This window comes from Sciurus vulgaris, assembly GCF_902686455.1.
Source record: "Sciurus vulgaris genome assembly, chromosome: 15".
Taxonomy (NCBI): domain Eukaryota; kingdom Metazoa; phylum Chordata; class Mammalia; order Rodentia; family Sciuridae; genus Sciurus; species Sciurus vulgaris.
In genome coordinates this window covers 56,710,693-56,728,430 of record NC_136476.1, presented here as the reverse complement: position 1 = coordinate 56,728,430, position 17,738 = coordinate 56,710,693, and the positions used below count along the sequence as shown (strand labels likewise).

General features: G+C 46.4%; 1 protein-coding gene across 1 annotated transcript in view; it reads left to right on the top strand.

The window, feature by feature from the left end:
• GABBR2 (gamma-aminobutyric acid type B receptor subunit 2) overlaps nucleotides 1-17,738 on the top strand; it is a 347,122-nt gene that overhangs the window by 140,170 nt on the left and 189,214 nt on the right. The window contains exon 3 of the mRNA XM_079112233.1: nucleotides 10,966-11,136. Coding sequence (XP_078968359.1) covers nucleotides 10,966-11,136 — 171 coding nt within the window. The remainder of the gene's footprint in view (nucleotides 1-10,965; nucleotides 11,137-17,738) is intronic.

Genomic DNA, 17,738 nt, shown 5'->3' with positions numbered 1-17,738 from the left:
CTTTTTACCTTGCCCACATTGCCTCCTCCTCGTAGACCGGGGTGCCTCCCTAAGAAGTCCTTTTTGTTTCTGGAGAGAGGACTTCATTCTATGACCCAAAATCCCAACCCCCACCTTGCCACTTGCCACCTGTGACTCTGACTGAGTCAGTTACCCTCTCTGAGCTTCAGTCTCTTCACCTGTAAAGTGAGAGTGATATAGTCCACTCTACCTATATTATGGATGTTGGTGATGATCGGAATTAGTCAAAAGAAACAAGCCTGTCTTGGAAATCATTAAACCATAGAGAAGAAGCGTAGCGGTCTGTGGAATGGGTGGGGACTTTTGAAGTTAGTCTCGCTGATCTGCCAGTTGCTTGCTGCGTGACCATATACAAGTGACTTAACCTCTCTGAACCTTATTTCCTTAGTTTCCTCATCTGAAAAAACTGCAGATCACAGTAGACTTACAGGGCTGTTTTGTATATTCAGTGAGAGATGGAGTGCTTAGCCCTTCCTGCAATGATTACTCCACGTTCATGATTTGATCATTTCAAGGAGTCAAATAGCTAAACTCAAATCCTGATTTTGCCATTTTACTACCTATGGGGCCCCAGGCCAGTCACTGCACCTTCCTGCCTCAGTTTCTCCAAGAGGAAACATCGCCTCCTCTACTTCCCTTGCAAATTGTTGCCCGTCCTGGTGAGAATATGCTGTGGAAGGGTGTGGTGAAGACTGAATTGCGGGTCACTGCTCCGTGATGAAAACCTCAGCCTCACCTGCAGGAAGACGCAATGGTCGTTCCCCAGGGGTTCCAGCCCAGACTGCCTCTGAAGACAGAGATTTAGGACCTAGCAGCAGGTCTGTGCACACTGTCCCGAAGGCCTCTGTCAGATCAGGGACTCTAGCCCAGCCCCTGGCCAGGCGCCAGTTTTCCCATTAAACTGGAAACCCTCTCCAGCCACCCTGCATCACAGTAACCTCGTGGGCGTCTGTGTTGAGGTACTTTGTGACCAAACAGTATTCTACCAGAACTTGGGTGCAGCCCCCAAGTGGCCCTGAGTTCCCAGGGCACCCGGCCTGGACTTTGTGCACATCTTGGCACTGGCCACAAACAGCGTTTTGTCAAAAGCTTCCTGAGAAAGTTGCGTTGCATTCAGCTCTGCTGAAAGGGACCTGAGATGACAAATACCTCCCTCATTTAATTACAGACACAGTCGGCAAACCCATGGAAAAAGAGGAGGCCCGGCCGAAGAAAGAGCAGAGCTCGCTCTCTTTCTCAGCCCCTGCATCTGGCCTGGGTTCTTCGCCTAGCGCTTAGCAACTGTGGCCACCCCGGCTTCAGCCGTGCACCCCACCCTGCCCCCGGAAATGCCTTATTTCTGCAGAAAAGTTCAGTTCAGGTGCCTGACACCAGGTAAAGGAGAAATCGCATTTGGCAAGAATTAGTCAGTGGCTTGGAATTTAATAAAGGTGGGGAAGTTGGGGGGTGTATTTACATTTTTCATCTGCGTTTATATCTGCAAAAGAGAAGTAAGGCAAACAGAAATTGTCTGAAGAAGTCAGATTAAAAAAAAAAATCCACCCACTCCAAACCATCAAACGCCTTAATCATTTTCTTCTGAGGCTGGAGAGAAGCACAGTTTTGCAGCTACAAGGAAACTTAGCCATCACTCAGATGCCTGGGGAGGGGCAGTGGCTTGTCCTTGCTCTTTCCTAAAGAGACTGGTGAAGCCCAGGTCCCCCAGATCCTTAGAGTCAGCATCCACTCCTCTGTGCATGGGCGATGGGTTGCTCCAGTTCAACATGTGGACCCTAAACCCACAAAAACCTGCTGTGGCAGGCCAGAGTGTCCCTCTGGGAGATGGGTGCTGGCCACTCTCTTTCCATCCTGCTGAGCTGGGGAAGGGTGTATCGCCCCCAGACCTTCCAGCCAAGCCCGCCCTGGAAACTTGCTACGCGTGAGAGATCCCCTCACCCAGGCCTGGGAACTAGCATTCTCCTCCCTGTTCTACAGACAGAGCCCTGAGGAAGGGACAAGTCCCAGACCTCTGCCCGACCTCAGCTCAGAGCTGGGCTGAAGGAAGAACCCGGCATGATGTCCAAAGAGTGCTTTCCGTCTCCGTTACTGACCCTGCGCACTTTATGTCACCTTTCTGGGCCACGGTTTTGTTGGCTATAGAATTGATGATAACTCCTACCTCAGATAATCTGTCTGAAAGTGCTGAGCGCCAGCTCAGACATGTGTCCATGAAAACTCTCCTTCCCAGAGTCCACACTACTGTCACCACTCGGGTGGTGGCCTGGGTGGTCGGTTCACTTCTCTGTCCCAGTTGTCAATCTCTTGTTGGGCGGGTTTTGTTCTCAGGCATTTTGGAGACTGGATTTGGCCGGGTGAGTGTAGATGAGAGGGTGGCAGAAATCCTGTCCCCGGGGAAGACAGCAGGGGACTCCCCGTGCTGACAGCATCCCCACAAAACCAGCTCGACCGCCCGGTAGGCGTCCTAACCGTGCGTGCCGGGGACGTCCTGTGTCTGCACGGTTGTTTCACATCCTGAAGTCATCTCAGCAAAGCAGGTGGACAGAGCATCCCACCTTCCTTGACCGTCGAGAGATTAAGTGACTTGACAGGACCACACAGCTCGCAGAAGGCAGAGCTGAGGTTCAAACCCAAGGTCTTTGGGCCCCTGAGGGGAGGATCTGGGTAGCCACCTGCCTTGTTCCTCATTGCTGGGTGTCTCTGGGGTTCAGGCTGAGGGGCCTGTGTGGTTTCCCAGGGGCTGTGAGGATGGGCCGTGTGCCCTGGCCGTGTGGGTTCCCTCCTCCATTTCCGGATGTCGTGATCTTGGGCAAATACACTGAGCATCACATTCATCATGTGGACTCTTTAAAGGGTCGTCGAGCACATTCACGGCGTGGTGCCACCATCACAGCTGCTAGCGCTACAACATTTTCATCCCCAAAAGAAAACCCACGCCTGTTAAGCAGTCACTCCCCAGTCCTCTCTGCCACCAGCCCCGAGCCCGGGTAAGCACCTCCGCCTCCTCTGCCAGGTTCCTCACCTCTAAGTCTCAGTTTCCTGATCTGTAAGATGAGGGCAATGGCTCTGGCCTCCTGGGCCCTGAGTGTGAGTGGGTAACCGGGAAGCACGGGCCCAAGTGGAAGGTGGAGACTTACTCCACGGTGGCTCCTGGAAAGGACATCTTGGCCACGAGGACAAGCCCACAGCTGCTTCTCCTGGCTGACGTCTGGCTTCAAGAAGTCCATGGTGCGCAGCCCTTTGTGAACTGGGCCTTTGACTCTGAGATGCTGGGAGATGTTCCACCGCTCAGGCCAGGTGGTCGTGGGTAGTGCAGGGAAGCCAGAGGTCCTGTGGCTGGTGTGGTTGGGACACCATGGTTATCACAAGTACCCAGGCAATTTCCTGGATACAACTTCAGGACCTTCTGAGGATACCAGCTCCAGGCAGGGAGAACCCCTCTGTGCTTCAGGTGCTGCCTGGCTGCAGAGAGGGGACAAGGAGAGGCGGGGACTCCAGGTCCCACTCAGTGCCCAGAGCCGGTGGCAGGTGGGGGCTGGGGGATGAGAGGGCATGGCAGCTGGCAGCACCCTGTAGAGAGCAGTTTGAGGGTCCATATCAGGAACCTCCAAACCTTCACACCAACCCTTGGTCTCAATGGCATCTAAACCATGGGAAGGGGAATGCTACATAATTGATTGAGTAATTCAGATTAAGTGCATTTATAATTTTTCTGATACTTTTAGTGGGGTGACCTGAACTATTTCTTTGCAATATTTAAAAACATAAGGCTTACAAATTACATAAATGGTATATATACACCAACCAACCAACCAACCAACCAACAAAAAAACCAAAGAGGGGAGCATTTGGCATTAACAGTCGCCAGTGGAACATCTCGCTTTCTTCTGGAAGATTCACTAGTTCTAAAGTAGATGAATCTAGACTGAGAGAATTCCAAAGGTTGCCTCCTGGCACTCTAAACCTTGTCTTATAAAGTAACAAGTATCCTTAAAATAGATGAACATTCCTTTCTCTCCCCTCAATCTGAGTTAGAGACCGGGATTTGGAAACTTGGACAGCTCTGTCTCTGTTTCATGGTTACATCTCTGAGGCAAAGTGCTTTTTTTCTCTTGATTCTCCTATGTCTTTCTAAATTCAGAGAGAGTTATAAATTCCTAGAAAAAAAATTGAATAGAAAGAGGAGAGGAATATACACCAAGTGCACTGCATTCTGGGAAGTGAGATTTTTATGGGCAGGAAAGAACACTAGCAGCAATGCATGATGGGAACTTAATGTACCATGTTGACCCAGAGCATTAGAAAACCAGGCACTGAGAGTAAAAAATGATGTCATCTCATCGATGTAAACCAGCGTAAGGTGAGAGCCTACAAGACACAGAAAGGTGCACTCAAATACTTACCCTTCGGTTTTCTAAGAAGCATTCCCAATCATAATGTAAACAGACAGAAAACAGGGCCAAGAGCAGTTCACTTGGGGTGTCTCTCTCTCGAGAAGTTGAATCTGAAAAGACTCGCCTCGCTTTTGAAGGTGAGTACATTGAAAACACTTTGAAAAAGTACTTCAAAAATAATCAAAGGAGTACAATACCCAAAAGAAGCAGGGAAGATGATCATTTTCTACCTCTGAAAATGATCTATTATAGGATAAAGAAGAGAACTTTCAGAAAGATGTTTGTCATCCTCAATCATCCACAAACAAAATAGTTCCCGGGAAATAGCCTGAGACAAGAGGATGAGGGGAAAGGATGTGATCTTACAAAATGAACAGGAAACCAAAAATGCCAGTAACACAATAAAAATATGTTTCAATCAATAAAGCTCAAAGCTGAGGCTGCTGCAAATCAGGTCAGGTCACTCAGAACCAAGACCCTAGATGGCTGACACGCATCTGTCCATCTGGTCAAATACATCACAGAGAGCTTCCTAGGCAAATAGGAGTAGAGGACTACTTTGTCTCTGAGAGACTCACAGAATTAGGAAATCAGATAATACCAAATATTGGCCAGGAGGTGAAGAAATAAGAACCATTATACCTTATTGCTGGGACTGTGGATGATACAGCCATTTTACTAGAAAATGGTGAAAGTTAATATGCACATACTCTATAGTAGAGTAGATGGGATAAAATAAGATGTTCTTCTAAAATGAAGACAAGGATCAAAAGATGAAATCATAACAGCAAATATGAAGCTACGAACTTGGAGAATGAAGAGATAGCACATAAGAATCAGGTGTGTTAGAAGAGAGATAAGAATATGAATATAATATACTACATATGCTATATTTATTATGTATAATATGTACAGTGTATTAAATATGGTATATAATAAATACTCTAAAATCTATTATAAAAATTATTATGTGTAATATACACAATTTAAATACATATGTGTATATATTTATTTTTCTGTATTTATATATTTAAATACATATGTGTATATATAATGTCTAAATTAAAGGATACCTTGTCTCACAGATCAACCAGATCTGTGATTAGATTTAACCTGGCATTTTTTAATAATTCCAAGAAAAAAAATACCTTTTAGGCATTCAAGCAGAGAAAACCAGTCCCCTACAAGTGAACAATGATGGAGCTAGCCTCCGATTTCTCTTGAGCATCACTTTGTAGTTTCAAGGGAGAGAAGTAGTAGCCCAAGGGTTTTATACCCAGCTAAATTCTGTCATTATCAAGGCAACAGAGGCCCATACTCAGTAAGTTTGCAATTCTTTGCCGTCCTCAGAATATCAGGAAGTGCTCCCTCAGGCTGAGACCTGAAGCCAGAAGAGAGGTGTGTCCAGGATGGTGTACCAAGGGAACGAGAGGGGAAAAAAAGGAGGCATAAAGAGAGAGTCAGACAGTCAAGAGATGGTGTAGGACCAGGCATTTATGATAGCGATATGCACGCATATTTTAATATATATCAAAAAGAATCTGTGTGCTGTTTTCAAGAAGTATGTATTTAAAATAATCTTAATAGAATACAAATATAAGGAGGATCAAAGCTATGACAGGCACACACAAGTACAAAATTAAGGGTCATTTCTTTTTTTTTTTTTTGATACTGGGATTGAACCCAGGGGTACTTAACCTCTGAGTCACATCCCCAGCCCTTTTTGTTTTTTATTTTGAGACAGGGTCCTGCTAAGTTGATTAGAACCTCACTAAGTTGCTGAGGTTGACTTTGAACTTGTGATTCTCCTGCCTCAGCCTCCCAAGTCACTGGGATTGCAAGCGTGTACCCCTGCATCATATCTTAATATCAAGCAAGATGTAGTATAAAAACAAAAGCAATAAAATGGCAAAGAGGTTTACTTTACATTGACAAATGTTTCGTTCCTCAATTCACTCACTGAATATCCAGTAAGAACCTGCTATTTGCATCAGGCAAGGATACACATTGCTGAAAAATAAAAATAATATCATGATGAACCTTTATACTCAAAACAACATAAAATCAAAGCATCAAAGCAGACATGGTTGAAAAACTTGGGGAAATGATCAGAGGCAATAGAGAAAAACTTTGTAAACCTCTCAGCTTTTGATAGACCAAGTCAGCAAAAATAGGAAACATATGAAAATATAATTAGCTTGATTATATCTATTATGCATAAGTAGTCTAATAAAGGATTCTATAGCTTACAACTAGAGACTGCATCTTTTTTTTTTGTTTTCTTTCCCAGCACCATAGAACTTTTACAAGCGTTTACTGTATAAAAGCCCACAAAGAAAACCTCAATAATTTGCCAATGCCAATACCATACAGGCCAAATTCTCAAAACAATGCAATAAAAGTAGATATAACAAAACTATAAATTAAAATTTAAAATACTCTCTGAAATAGATCCCTGGTTAGGGATTAACTGGAGCCTTGATCATAGTCTGTTCAGAAACTAATTTGGTTGTGTGAAATAAGGCAGGGAGCCCAGAAGCATGGGTCTTAAGTTAGGGTGCTCCTGCTAGCAGCTCTGATGTTGCAGATGCTGGAGGAGGAAGGCCTGGGGAACGTGCAGGATGCAGTGGATAGCCATCGGGCAGGGAAGAGCACTGATGTTTGCAGTCCTTTTGTCCTGAGTTCGAGCCTGCTTCCACCTCTTATTGGCTATGGTGGATAACTCAGTATCGCCCATCTCTCAGCTACAGTCTGCTTTTTCATAACCAGTGGTGTTGATCTGCATTAGTGGTTCTTAACCCTCCCTGGGCATCAAACTCACCTAGAAAGTTTTATTACTATTAATAACACCACTGCTTGGGCTCTACATCCAGAAATCTGACTTGGTTGATTAGGAGTGGGATCGAGTTATCAGATTTTTAAAAATCTCCCCAAGTGATTCCAATGTGCAGCCAGGAGAGAGAACCTCAAAACCAGGTGATTTCTTAGATTGCCCCCAGTTCTGAAGCTCAGCAGGACTACAAGGCACCTGAGTCTGCCCATGGAAGAAAGTTTCAGGAAGCTAAAGCCAGAGAAACGGAGTCGCACAGCAATCCAATCAAAGTGTGCATTATCTCAAATGGTGCAGAAAATGTCGGCACCAGTTAATATTTTGCACCCAACATGATTTAGACCTGGGGCATATATTGTACTCCAAGCCGATGGTAAACACAATGGGCCATTTATTCACTGAACAGTAACCACCGTAATTACCTACAGGGCAAACATATGAGGTTGTTCAAGCAACAATTAATTGTGGACCTGGAACTAATGGGACAATAACAGTAAAGTATCAACCAGAGTGTGATTCAGAAATCACATCAGAAAACCAATATTTTCCAAATTGTATTAGATAAGCATTTTTGGGGATGCGATGGTATGCATAATGCCCCAGGTCCTGAAAAGAGGTGCTCCCATATTTTTTTCAGATAGTTCCCTGCTTACACTCGTGAGCAGAAGAAGCTTGTGGGGTGGTTTTAATCTCGAGAAAAGAATCGTGGACACTAGGTTGGAGGGGACTGTACAGAGTGCTCTTTCTGGCAATCTCTACAGGACCTAAATCTCACCTGGAGGCAGGTGTGTGGACCTTATTTGAATTGTAGGATCCCCTTTATGAATCTGTTAAAGCCATGAAATTTTTTTTCAGAAAAAAAATGTATATTTGTATGCATGTATGCACTCACGCAAACTATTTCCTACAGTTTTTGGAGGGTCCAAAGACACTGTGGAGCCCTTCTGTTCTCACTAGGTTGTGACCTGGCCTCCATGTACAAACCTCCAGGCAGAGGGATGTCACTACTCCTAATGGCAGGCTTTCCATTGCTAGATAACTCTGCATGTGGGGGCTCCTCCATGTATCCAGCTGGATGGTCACTCACTGTAGGTTCTTCCCATTGGTCCTTATTCTACCCAGAATCTTTTCAACAGTCATTCTATCCTTGACTCTTACCAGTTGTGAGGTGTCCTGTTTCTGTGGGGTCTTAGAAATTGATTTATTTAGGTACTCCCTAGCTTCAGGCCATGGCTGACGGGTATTGCATGGTCTGCTGCAACGGATCAGATCGGTAGGGTGGACACAGGACATCCAGGGATCCAAGGGAGTGACCATCGGCACTCTGATCCAGAGCAGGGAAAAGGACAGATCTCTACAGCTTGCCCTCCTGGAGTCCTGGGAGAAGGTGCTTCTCAGGGGGGAGAAGCAGCAGTGAAGGACCTGCATCTGGGACAGAAGGGCATGGGATGCTGTTTCCCTGGATGCTGACACTCGACTCTGGGATATATTGAATCCAGAGCTGCTGCTGAGACAGCAAGGGTGCAGGAGGAAGCTGGTGACGGTGAAGACTGAGCTTGCTGTAGCCATGACCTCTCTGGATCCAAGATTTAACAAAGCCAAAGAAAGGAGAGAAGGGAAGGAAGAGAGAGGGAGGCAGGGAGAAAGAACAGATTAGAAGAAACCTTGAGCAATTCTTTCATAATCTCAGAGTAGGAAAGGCCTTTCTAAATATGACAAAACCCAAAGACATAAGAGGAAAAAAATGATAAATTCATCCACTAAAAGAAAAACAACAAAAAACCACTTTTAGTTGGGCATGGTGGCACACAGCAGCTCAGGAGGCTGAGGCAGGAGGATTGTGAGTTCAAAACCAGCCTCAGCAACTTAGCAAGACCCTGTCTCTAAATAAAATACAAAATAGGGATGGGGATGTGACTCAGTGGTTAAGCACCCCTGGGTTCAATCCTTGGTACCAAAAAAAAAAAAAAAAAAAAATCCCCCAACACAAACAAACAAACAAAAAACACCTTTGTATGAAAAATGACACTATAAGCAACATCAAAGGAAAATGCAAACTGAACCAAAATAATGAGCAACTTATACCACAGAGGGCTAATTTCTTTCATTTAAAGATCACCTTTCTACCAATGGATAAGGAAGACTTAAGAGTCAAATTGGAAAATGGACCAAGGATGAGAACAGTTTCCAGAAAGGAACTAAAAATTGCTATTAAACACAAGACAAGAGACTCAGCCTCATTCACAATGAGATAAATGCAAATTAGAACTACAGAAGCATCTCCCACCATCACCCTGCAGAGATCAAAAAGGCTGATAACCACCTTCTGTGGAAGAGGCCCAGGAAAAGGAGAGCAGAGATCAGAGGAAGTGTCAGGGGAGTGGTGACATTTAAGCTGGACAGATCATTAAAATCCGAACTTAACAACTTACTGGCACTTAAAGAAGAAACAATAAAGGGAAAGATGGACAGATTTGACTACTGAGCCTAAATTAAAATACCCACACCCAACACACAAAGGCAAAAACAGAGGTCTTTGCTGCAGCTCTAAAGCCTGACCTGAATCCTGTACATATAAAAAGTCATTAAATTCAATTGGAAAAATAGTACAAGACCCTCAAAAACTAAAAGACATGAAAAAGAAGTTCCTCAAATAGGACACCCTCCTAACCACCAGGTGGAAAAAGGCAAAACATCACGAGCAACCGTGAACACAGTGATTCAGGTTTTTAAAGTGATAATTCATTATAAAATTAGATAGAAAAATGTTCTATTCCCTGTTGACAAGAATGTGGTAAAATTGGCCCTCTAATTATACCTGACTAGCAGATATGCAAATCGATAAAATTCTTTGGGGAAATAAGTACAGTCTAAAGGTTCATTTCCTATCTCCTTTCTTTTTTCTTTTCTTTCTACCAGGGATTGAACCCAGGAGTACTTAACCACTGTGCCACATCCCCAGCCCTTTTTTATATTTTATTTTCAGACAGGGTCTAGCTGAGTTGCTTAGGGCCTCACTAAGTTGCTAAGGCTAGCTTTGAACTCTCCATCCTTCTGCCTCAGCCTCCCAAGCAGCTGGGATTACAGGTGTAAGCCACCGTGCCTGGCTTCACTTCCTCTTTTTATCTGGGAAATTTTACAACACAGACTCTGTCCTGCAGAATAATCCTGAAATACAGAGGAAGATGCTATGCACAAAGATACCTGTAGAATAATAGGACAAATTACAAACAACACCTCCAAATTAGAGATCACTCAGTAAATTGTGATATTCATATGCTGGAATACTGTACAGCTATTAAAATGTTTACAGGGAGTTTTTAACAGGATGGTTAAGTGTTTATAGAACAATGTCAGCTAGGGGGGAAATAGTTCTATTGTGTCTGTAGAATGATCTCAAACTTTGGAAAAAAGTCCAATCACTGTGCATAAAGTTGGGAAGGCAACAGACCCCACATTAATGGTGGGGTGGGGTGATTCTTTGGTAGATCACTGGTTAATTTTTTTTTTCTTTCTTTCTCCTACTTCTGCACTTTCTAACCATCTCTTCCATGTTGATGTATTACTCTTAACAATCCAAAGCTTTAAAAAACATCCTGCACCATGCCTTTCTGTCCCAAGACAGGGTTACAGGCCTTATCTACGCCATTAGGAAGGATGCTGAGCTCCTAGTAAAAGCATCGTCTCTTTTGTGTTTTTTGTTTTTTGTTTTGTTTTTTTCAGCTTTCCTTTGCCGCGACCACACCTGTTCTAGCTGATAAGAAAAAATACCCTAACTTCTTCCGGACGGTGCCGTCAGACAACGCGGTGAACCCCGCCATCCTGAAGCTGCTGAAGCACTACCACTGGAAGCGCGTGGGCACGCTCACGCAGGACGTGCAGAGGTTCTCCGAGGTAGGCTGCGCCCCCACCCCGGCAGGCTCACCCGGGCTGCGGCGCTGGATTTTGCCGGCGCCATGGAGGCTGCTTGACCTCCGACAAAACAGAGCAGGTAGCTGAGAATGTGTGCGGGGGCCCGTGGGAGCCTGCAGCCCGGATGGCTCTTACTCCTACAAGACCCCTGGGCTCGTTCATCCTGGTTACTGATGACAGAGTGACCATCTGAAAGCCTATGTGCCACCAATGGGTTTGCTCCTGCGAGGAGAGTTGGAGGGAGGAATTGGCTCAGAAGCAAGACTCCTGGGTCATCTTGGTTGGGCTTTGTGGTTTTTTTGTATTTAATAATGGTTTACAAACATGCATAAATACATGGTGCTTTGTTTCGTTTCATAAAAAGTGTAAAAATATGTATGGTAGCAGTGTTTTCTCCCAATTGCCCTGTTCCACCCTCTCTCCCAGATCCCTCATTTTCAGTTTAGGGCTAATCTGCCTAGAATTTTTCCAGTGTATTTGTTTAAACCTAAATGACTTCATACCATATACATTTTGTCTTTTCATTTGCTTTGCAACAGATCTTAGAGATGAGATTGATCTCATGATTTAATGGCACATGGTGTTCAGTCAATGGATGTATAGTAAGTTATTGAACCCGACCCCAGGGATATTTGCAGCCTTTTGGTGACATAGTCAATACCTTCAGTCATAGGTGTGCATCTTGGCAATAGATTTCTAGAAGTGGAATTACGGGCCATTTAAAATTTTGAGAGGGACTGATATCCAACAGATCTGTTCCAGTTTTTAGTGCTGCCAGTGGCTCTTGAAAATTCCCATTCCCACACATCCTTACTCACCATGGATCATAGCAAATATCTAAAAAGTTACCCCCTTTGTGCGAGTGCACAGTGGTCTCTGGTTCTTCTCCCACCCCTCCCATTTCCTTTATAGCTCCTCCTTTCTCGTCCCACATAGGCTCTTGGTACTTGGAACCTCCCCCAATCCAAGACATCCCAGGCGTGCGCATACGTGGCAGCCCAGGGGAAACAAACTTGGCTGTGAGGGGAATCTCCATGCATGATTCAGGTGTCAGGCAAAACTCAAAGGGAGAGTGGGGGAGGCCACACACACCCCTGCCAGCCTAGGAACTGGGAAGTGCCAGGTGAAGGGACTGCCAGGGTGGTTCAGAGCAGGGCTGGGAGTCCAGCCGAGCACTTCCCTTTCAGAGTCTCATGCCCCATCTCCGTGCAGAGGAGAGGCCATTTGGCATTGTACCCGGGAGACCTGGGAGAAACCCCCTTCTTTGAGCTACAGTTTCCTCCCCTGCAAGTCAAAGAGGGCTAGTAACCCCCTGCATGCCTCTCTACAGGGTTTTTGCCAAAATCCAATCTGTAATGAATTTGAAAGAACTTTAAACTATAAAGTTCATGCACAAAAAAGGATGTGTGGGGAGGGGCGTGGAAAGCAGAAGCATTTGGCCCCAGCTGTCCTTGGTGATCCAAACAAGTCAGGTTTTCCCAGGCACGTCTTCTACCTCTCTGCCTCTCATCCCCTAGAAGGGGGCCCAAAAGGAACTTGACCTCCAGTGGGAACAACTCATTGCCAAACACTGAAGAGGCTTTTGCTGGCAGACTGCCCTCTGTAGAGCCCAACAAATGTTCCAAAATGAGAGTGAAACAGGCTGATTGTGGGGGGTGGGGGAAACAGTCGTTCCCCTGGCCCCATTAACACCAGACCCTGGCAGGACTTAGGGGTACTTGCTTCTTTCTAAAGGCATCTTTGGCTGTTAGAGTCCAAAGAGTCCTTAGAGATACCTCCCCCATCTCCTCATTGTGTACAAGGGGAAACTGAGGCCATGAGAGAGGAAGGGACAAAGTTCAGGGTTTCAAAGCACCTCTGAAGTCATGAAAGATGGTTCACAGAAGGTCAGGGCTGAATTCAGGCTCCGGAATCCTGCTGAAGACTTTCCATCACTCTTTGTGTTCACTGATAACTTCTGGGAATCACACAGGAGCTACTTCTATTTAGCCTCAGAGCTTTGAAATTCCCACCAGGCTCTGCAGAGGAAAAACGATCAGCCCTCATGTTGATTGAGTGCTTCATAGAGTCTCAGATGCTCTGACAGCTAACTGTCCTGTAGGAAGCTGTGATAGTTCCCATTTTGCAGGTGAGGAAACTGCAGCTTCAGAGGGTGGGTGACTTTTCACCCCAGGGTACATGCTGGCAAAGAGTCCAGCCAGACTGGATGCCTGGCACTCCAGAATGTAGGTCAGTGTGTTCTCTACTATGCTGTCCTCCCTGGGATCTGGTCTTGACAGGTAGGTACCATGTCTCCATTCCATACAACCGTGTAGGTCTCTCTGAGGGGTTTCACAGTGTCTCCACGGGAAGTCTCTTTTCCTAGGACAGGACGTTGCTTGGTGGTAGTCCTGGCAAGGGCCCCCCTTGCTTTAAATCCCTCAGCCCTGCTGACTCCTCTCTGTGCCCAAGGGCTTTGGCATCCCTCTCTCCATGTCTGGGCTGCATTACTGAAGTATAGCCTCTGGAAACTCGCCAGGGGCTAACAGCTTTTCATGAGTGCAAAGGAAACTGGATTCCTTTTATGAAACTGGTCGATCAACAGTGTCAAACACTTTTGTTCCAATGGGTGCACTGGAGGAAATGTCAAGTGAAAGCAATCCTGAAGCTGGAGGTGTGAGGCAGTAGAGAGGGGGTCCTTAATCCCATAGATCTATGGCATTGGAACTGCAGAAGTCTGAGCTGCCTCCAACCAGCTGCCCCCAACCCCTGAAATTTAAGGCTAATGCATGATGGCCCAGAGGCTGCTCTGCACTTGAATCAGATGAACTGATCTCTGGGCTCCATTTTGCCAAGGGTTGCTGTGTGACTTCAGGCAATTCACTTCACCTTGCTGACACTTGGGTGTATCAGACCTAGACACTTTGCTTTGGAGGACCAGAGCTGAATGGAGGTGGCTCTGGGGTTAGTAGGGTTCCACTTCCTGTCAAGTTCTCAACTCTGGTTGCTCAGTGGACTCACCAATGGAATTTTGATTCTGTTTTCTTATTTTAAAACCCAAGATAAAATTTAAATTCCCTTATTTGGATTTTTTTTCTTTTCATTTTTTTCACTTTCAACAACTTTTGAGACACAATTTACGTAACATATAGTTTGTACATTCTTCGTGTACCGTTTAATTATTTTAAATACACTTACATGGTTGTGCAATTATCACCACAATCCAGTTCTAGAACACGCCCGTCACTCCAAAAGCTCCCTTGTGCTCATTTGAAGTCAGTTCCACCCCCTAGCCTGCTTTTATAGCTTTGCCTTCTCTAGAAATTTCATGTAAATGAGATTATATAGCATGTGTCTTTGCTTCCTTCTCTTAGCACACTGCTTTGGGGGTTCATCCATATTGTGGCATGCATTGATAGTTTGTTTATCTCTACTGCTGAGTAACACTTCCCTGTTTGAATAAGACCTTCTTTTAGGAACCTTTAATATTCCTGATGCCCAGGCCACCTCCCAACGCAATGGCATGAGCTCCTACTCAAGCCCTGGGGCCATTTCAACATGCAGCCAGCGTTGAGAATTAATGCCCTGTGCAGTTGGCTCAGTCAGGAGTTCGGGGTGGGAAATGACCCCATCTTGTGTAGGACCTTGAGTTTAGAGCAGCCCAGTCTCCTCGGTGGCCTGATGGCCTTCAGCAGATCATGGAGCAGGATGGAGGCGGCAGAGAGAGTTCTTGTTCCAGGGCTAGGGCTCCGCCAGTGGAAGATAAAGATGGAGGTACTTATGACGAGCTAAGGGTACTGCCGAGAGGATGGTCCATGGGGTCCGGGGTGAGGAGGGACAAGCAGGCAGGTAACCTGCAGCCCTGGAGGAAGTGGAGCTCTGGAAGGCTTTGTGATGACCGGGGGTGTCAGAGCAAGGATGGGGGATGGGACGTCAGAGCCAGAAGAGGAAGGTGGAGACTAATGACATGTAGGACTGAGGGGCCAGGCCCTGGTGGTGTGCCAGCAGCTAAAGTGGAGTGGAGGTGCAGGTCCCTGGGATTAGGACCCAGGAAATGAGAGGCCCAAGTCTGTGTCCACAGGGGAACTACAGGCCCAGGTGGGAGCAGGGCTGGGATGGAGATGGCGACCTAAGAGGACCAGCAGAGGGCAAGAGGGGATTGGGTCTCTCCCCGTACTCCAGGCCTATGGCTACTAACCCATCCTCACCAAGTAATTCTCTTGGTTCTCAATCCTGTGACAGGACTCACCTGCAAAAGGACTTTAGGCAAATCACTTGATCTCTCTGAGCCTCAGTCTTCCCTCCTGTAGGATGAGGGAGTTGGGCCAATTGACCGCTAATGCAAGGGATTTTTGATTCTAGAAAGAGGGGTTAGGGAGGTCTGGCCATTCACCCTGATCCTGCGGTCTCCAGGGACATGGTCATGGGAATGACGTGGCCTCTCTGTGCCTAGGTTTTGTTTTGTTTCTTAAAGACTTTATTTTTCTTTTCAGAGCAGTGTCAGGTTCTCAGAGAGGAAGGCAGAGATTCCTCTATATGTCCTCTGCCCCACATGGTCAAGGCCTCGTCCATTATCCACCTCCCTCCCACAGTGGGGTGTTGGTTGCTGCTGGTGAACCCACCTGGGTGCATCATAATGACCAATGTCCACAGATCACATCGGGGCTCATTGTTAGTATTGTACATTCTATGAGTTTGGGCAGTGTGTGCTGACATGTAATTACAGTATCTTACAGTGTTTTTATTGCCCTAAAAATCCTGTCATTTCACTATTCTCCACATCTTTCCCTTTTCCGTGTTTTATAGTTGGATCATACAGAATGCAGCCTTTTCAGGTTGACCTTTTTTACTTACTTAGCATGCATTGAACTCCTCCATGTCTTTTCTTGGCTTGCCACTCATTTCTTTTTAGTGCAGAATAATATTTCATTGTCTGGATATTCACTTATCCAGCTACTGATCAAAGGATATCTCAGTTGCTTCCAAATTTTAACCATTATGAATAAAGCTACATAAGCTTCCATATGCAGGTTTTTGTCAAGACTGTTTTCAACTCCAAGGAGCTCCATGTCTGAATCAAATACTAAGAGTATGCTAAGTTTGGTGAGAAACTGCCAGCCTGTCTTCCAAAGTGGCTGTACCATTTTGCACTCCCACCAGCAATAAATGAGAGTTCCAGTTGCTCCACCTCTCTGCAAGCATCTGGTGATGTCTGTATTCTGGTTTTGGCCATTTGAGTAGGTGTGCAGTGGTCCCTCTGTTGTTTTAAGTTTCTTTCCCTGATGACATAGGATGTGGAATGTTTTTTTGTATGCTCATTTTCCACCTTATTTCTTGGCATGTGAGAGTAATCATAGTACCTACCTCTTAGTCTCGTGAGGATTCAATGTGTTAGGTCACATAAAGCACTAAGAAAAGAGCCTGAATCATCCAAAGCACCATGCAAGGGGCAGCTGATATTTTTATTGTCATCTAGAATCTAGTTCCTTAGCCAGTGGCTGGCCCCACTCAGGAACCCCCTGTGTGGCAGGGTTTCTGTGCCTGGCACCAGCACCGGCCCCAGACCTCTCATCCCTCCAAACAGGCTCCAAGACTCCCTACCTGCTGGCTGATCTTCAGGGATCTTGAGGCTGCTGGCGCTGACCTTTTCTTACAGGGTCCTCCTTGGAGTGGCAGGACCCACTGAGGCCCTTGATCTGCCTGACACCAAAAGATCACCATCTGCAGAGCTTCCTCTTCAAAGCACCTGCCCTTTCAGGATCTCCAGGGCCCCACTGGCCCCTGGGAACCTTCCCTACCTGCCAAGTTGCCATCTGCCTCACCATTGGGGTCTCTGAGCTCCTCCAAAGTTCCGGCTTGCTCTTTTGGAGGAGGAGCCTGGGAGAGACAGCCCTGCAGCGGGGGGCAGGAAGATCCCGTAAAGTGTTGAAGCCGGGGAGGGAGGGCATCCTAGTTAGAATCCACAGCTCTTTCCTGCCACTCTGAGCAGGAACCAGCCTCTTAGTGTGACTCAAGAAGACCCTTCCTGCCACCTGGCCCCAGCCACCCTGCAAAGGCTCATTCTCTGTTCACCTCTGGTCATTTCTTCTTCACACTTTGGTCCAGGCACACCTCCAGGTTGGCCTCTCTCAGCAGGAGCATCCTCCCCCACCCGGCCCCACCTCCCTCTCCAGTGGGATCAGGCATGCTGCCGGGCCTCCCACTTCCCCTGGGGCTTCAGAGTACGGGCTCTCGGCACCATGAAGCCTAAGACACCACCTGCTCCCTCATCTCTCCTCCGTGACTAATGCTGATCTCAGGGATGATGGCCCGTGTGCCTTCAATAAGAATTTCAGCAATGGATTTCTCTGTCCATTGGGTCAGATTCTTAGGGGCAAGTGCAGTTACTTCCTCTCGATGCCCTGAGTCTGCCTGTACCTGCCTGGGATGGTGAGATGAGGGTGGGAGATGCAGAAAAATCCCAGCCCTGTCATCCATGCTTGCGCCCGTCGCTCTCCATCCTGACTACCTGCTGGCCGAGTCACCCCGGCTACAGAGAAGGGAGGAGCCGCGAAGCCAGCAAGTCGCGCTCCCCGGGCACTCAGCCTAGGGCACGCTGTCATTCC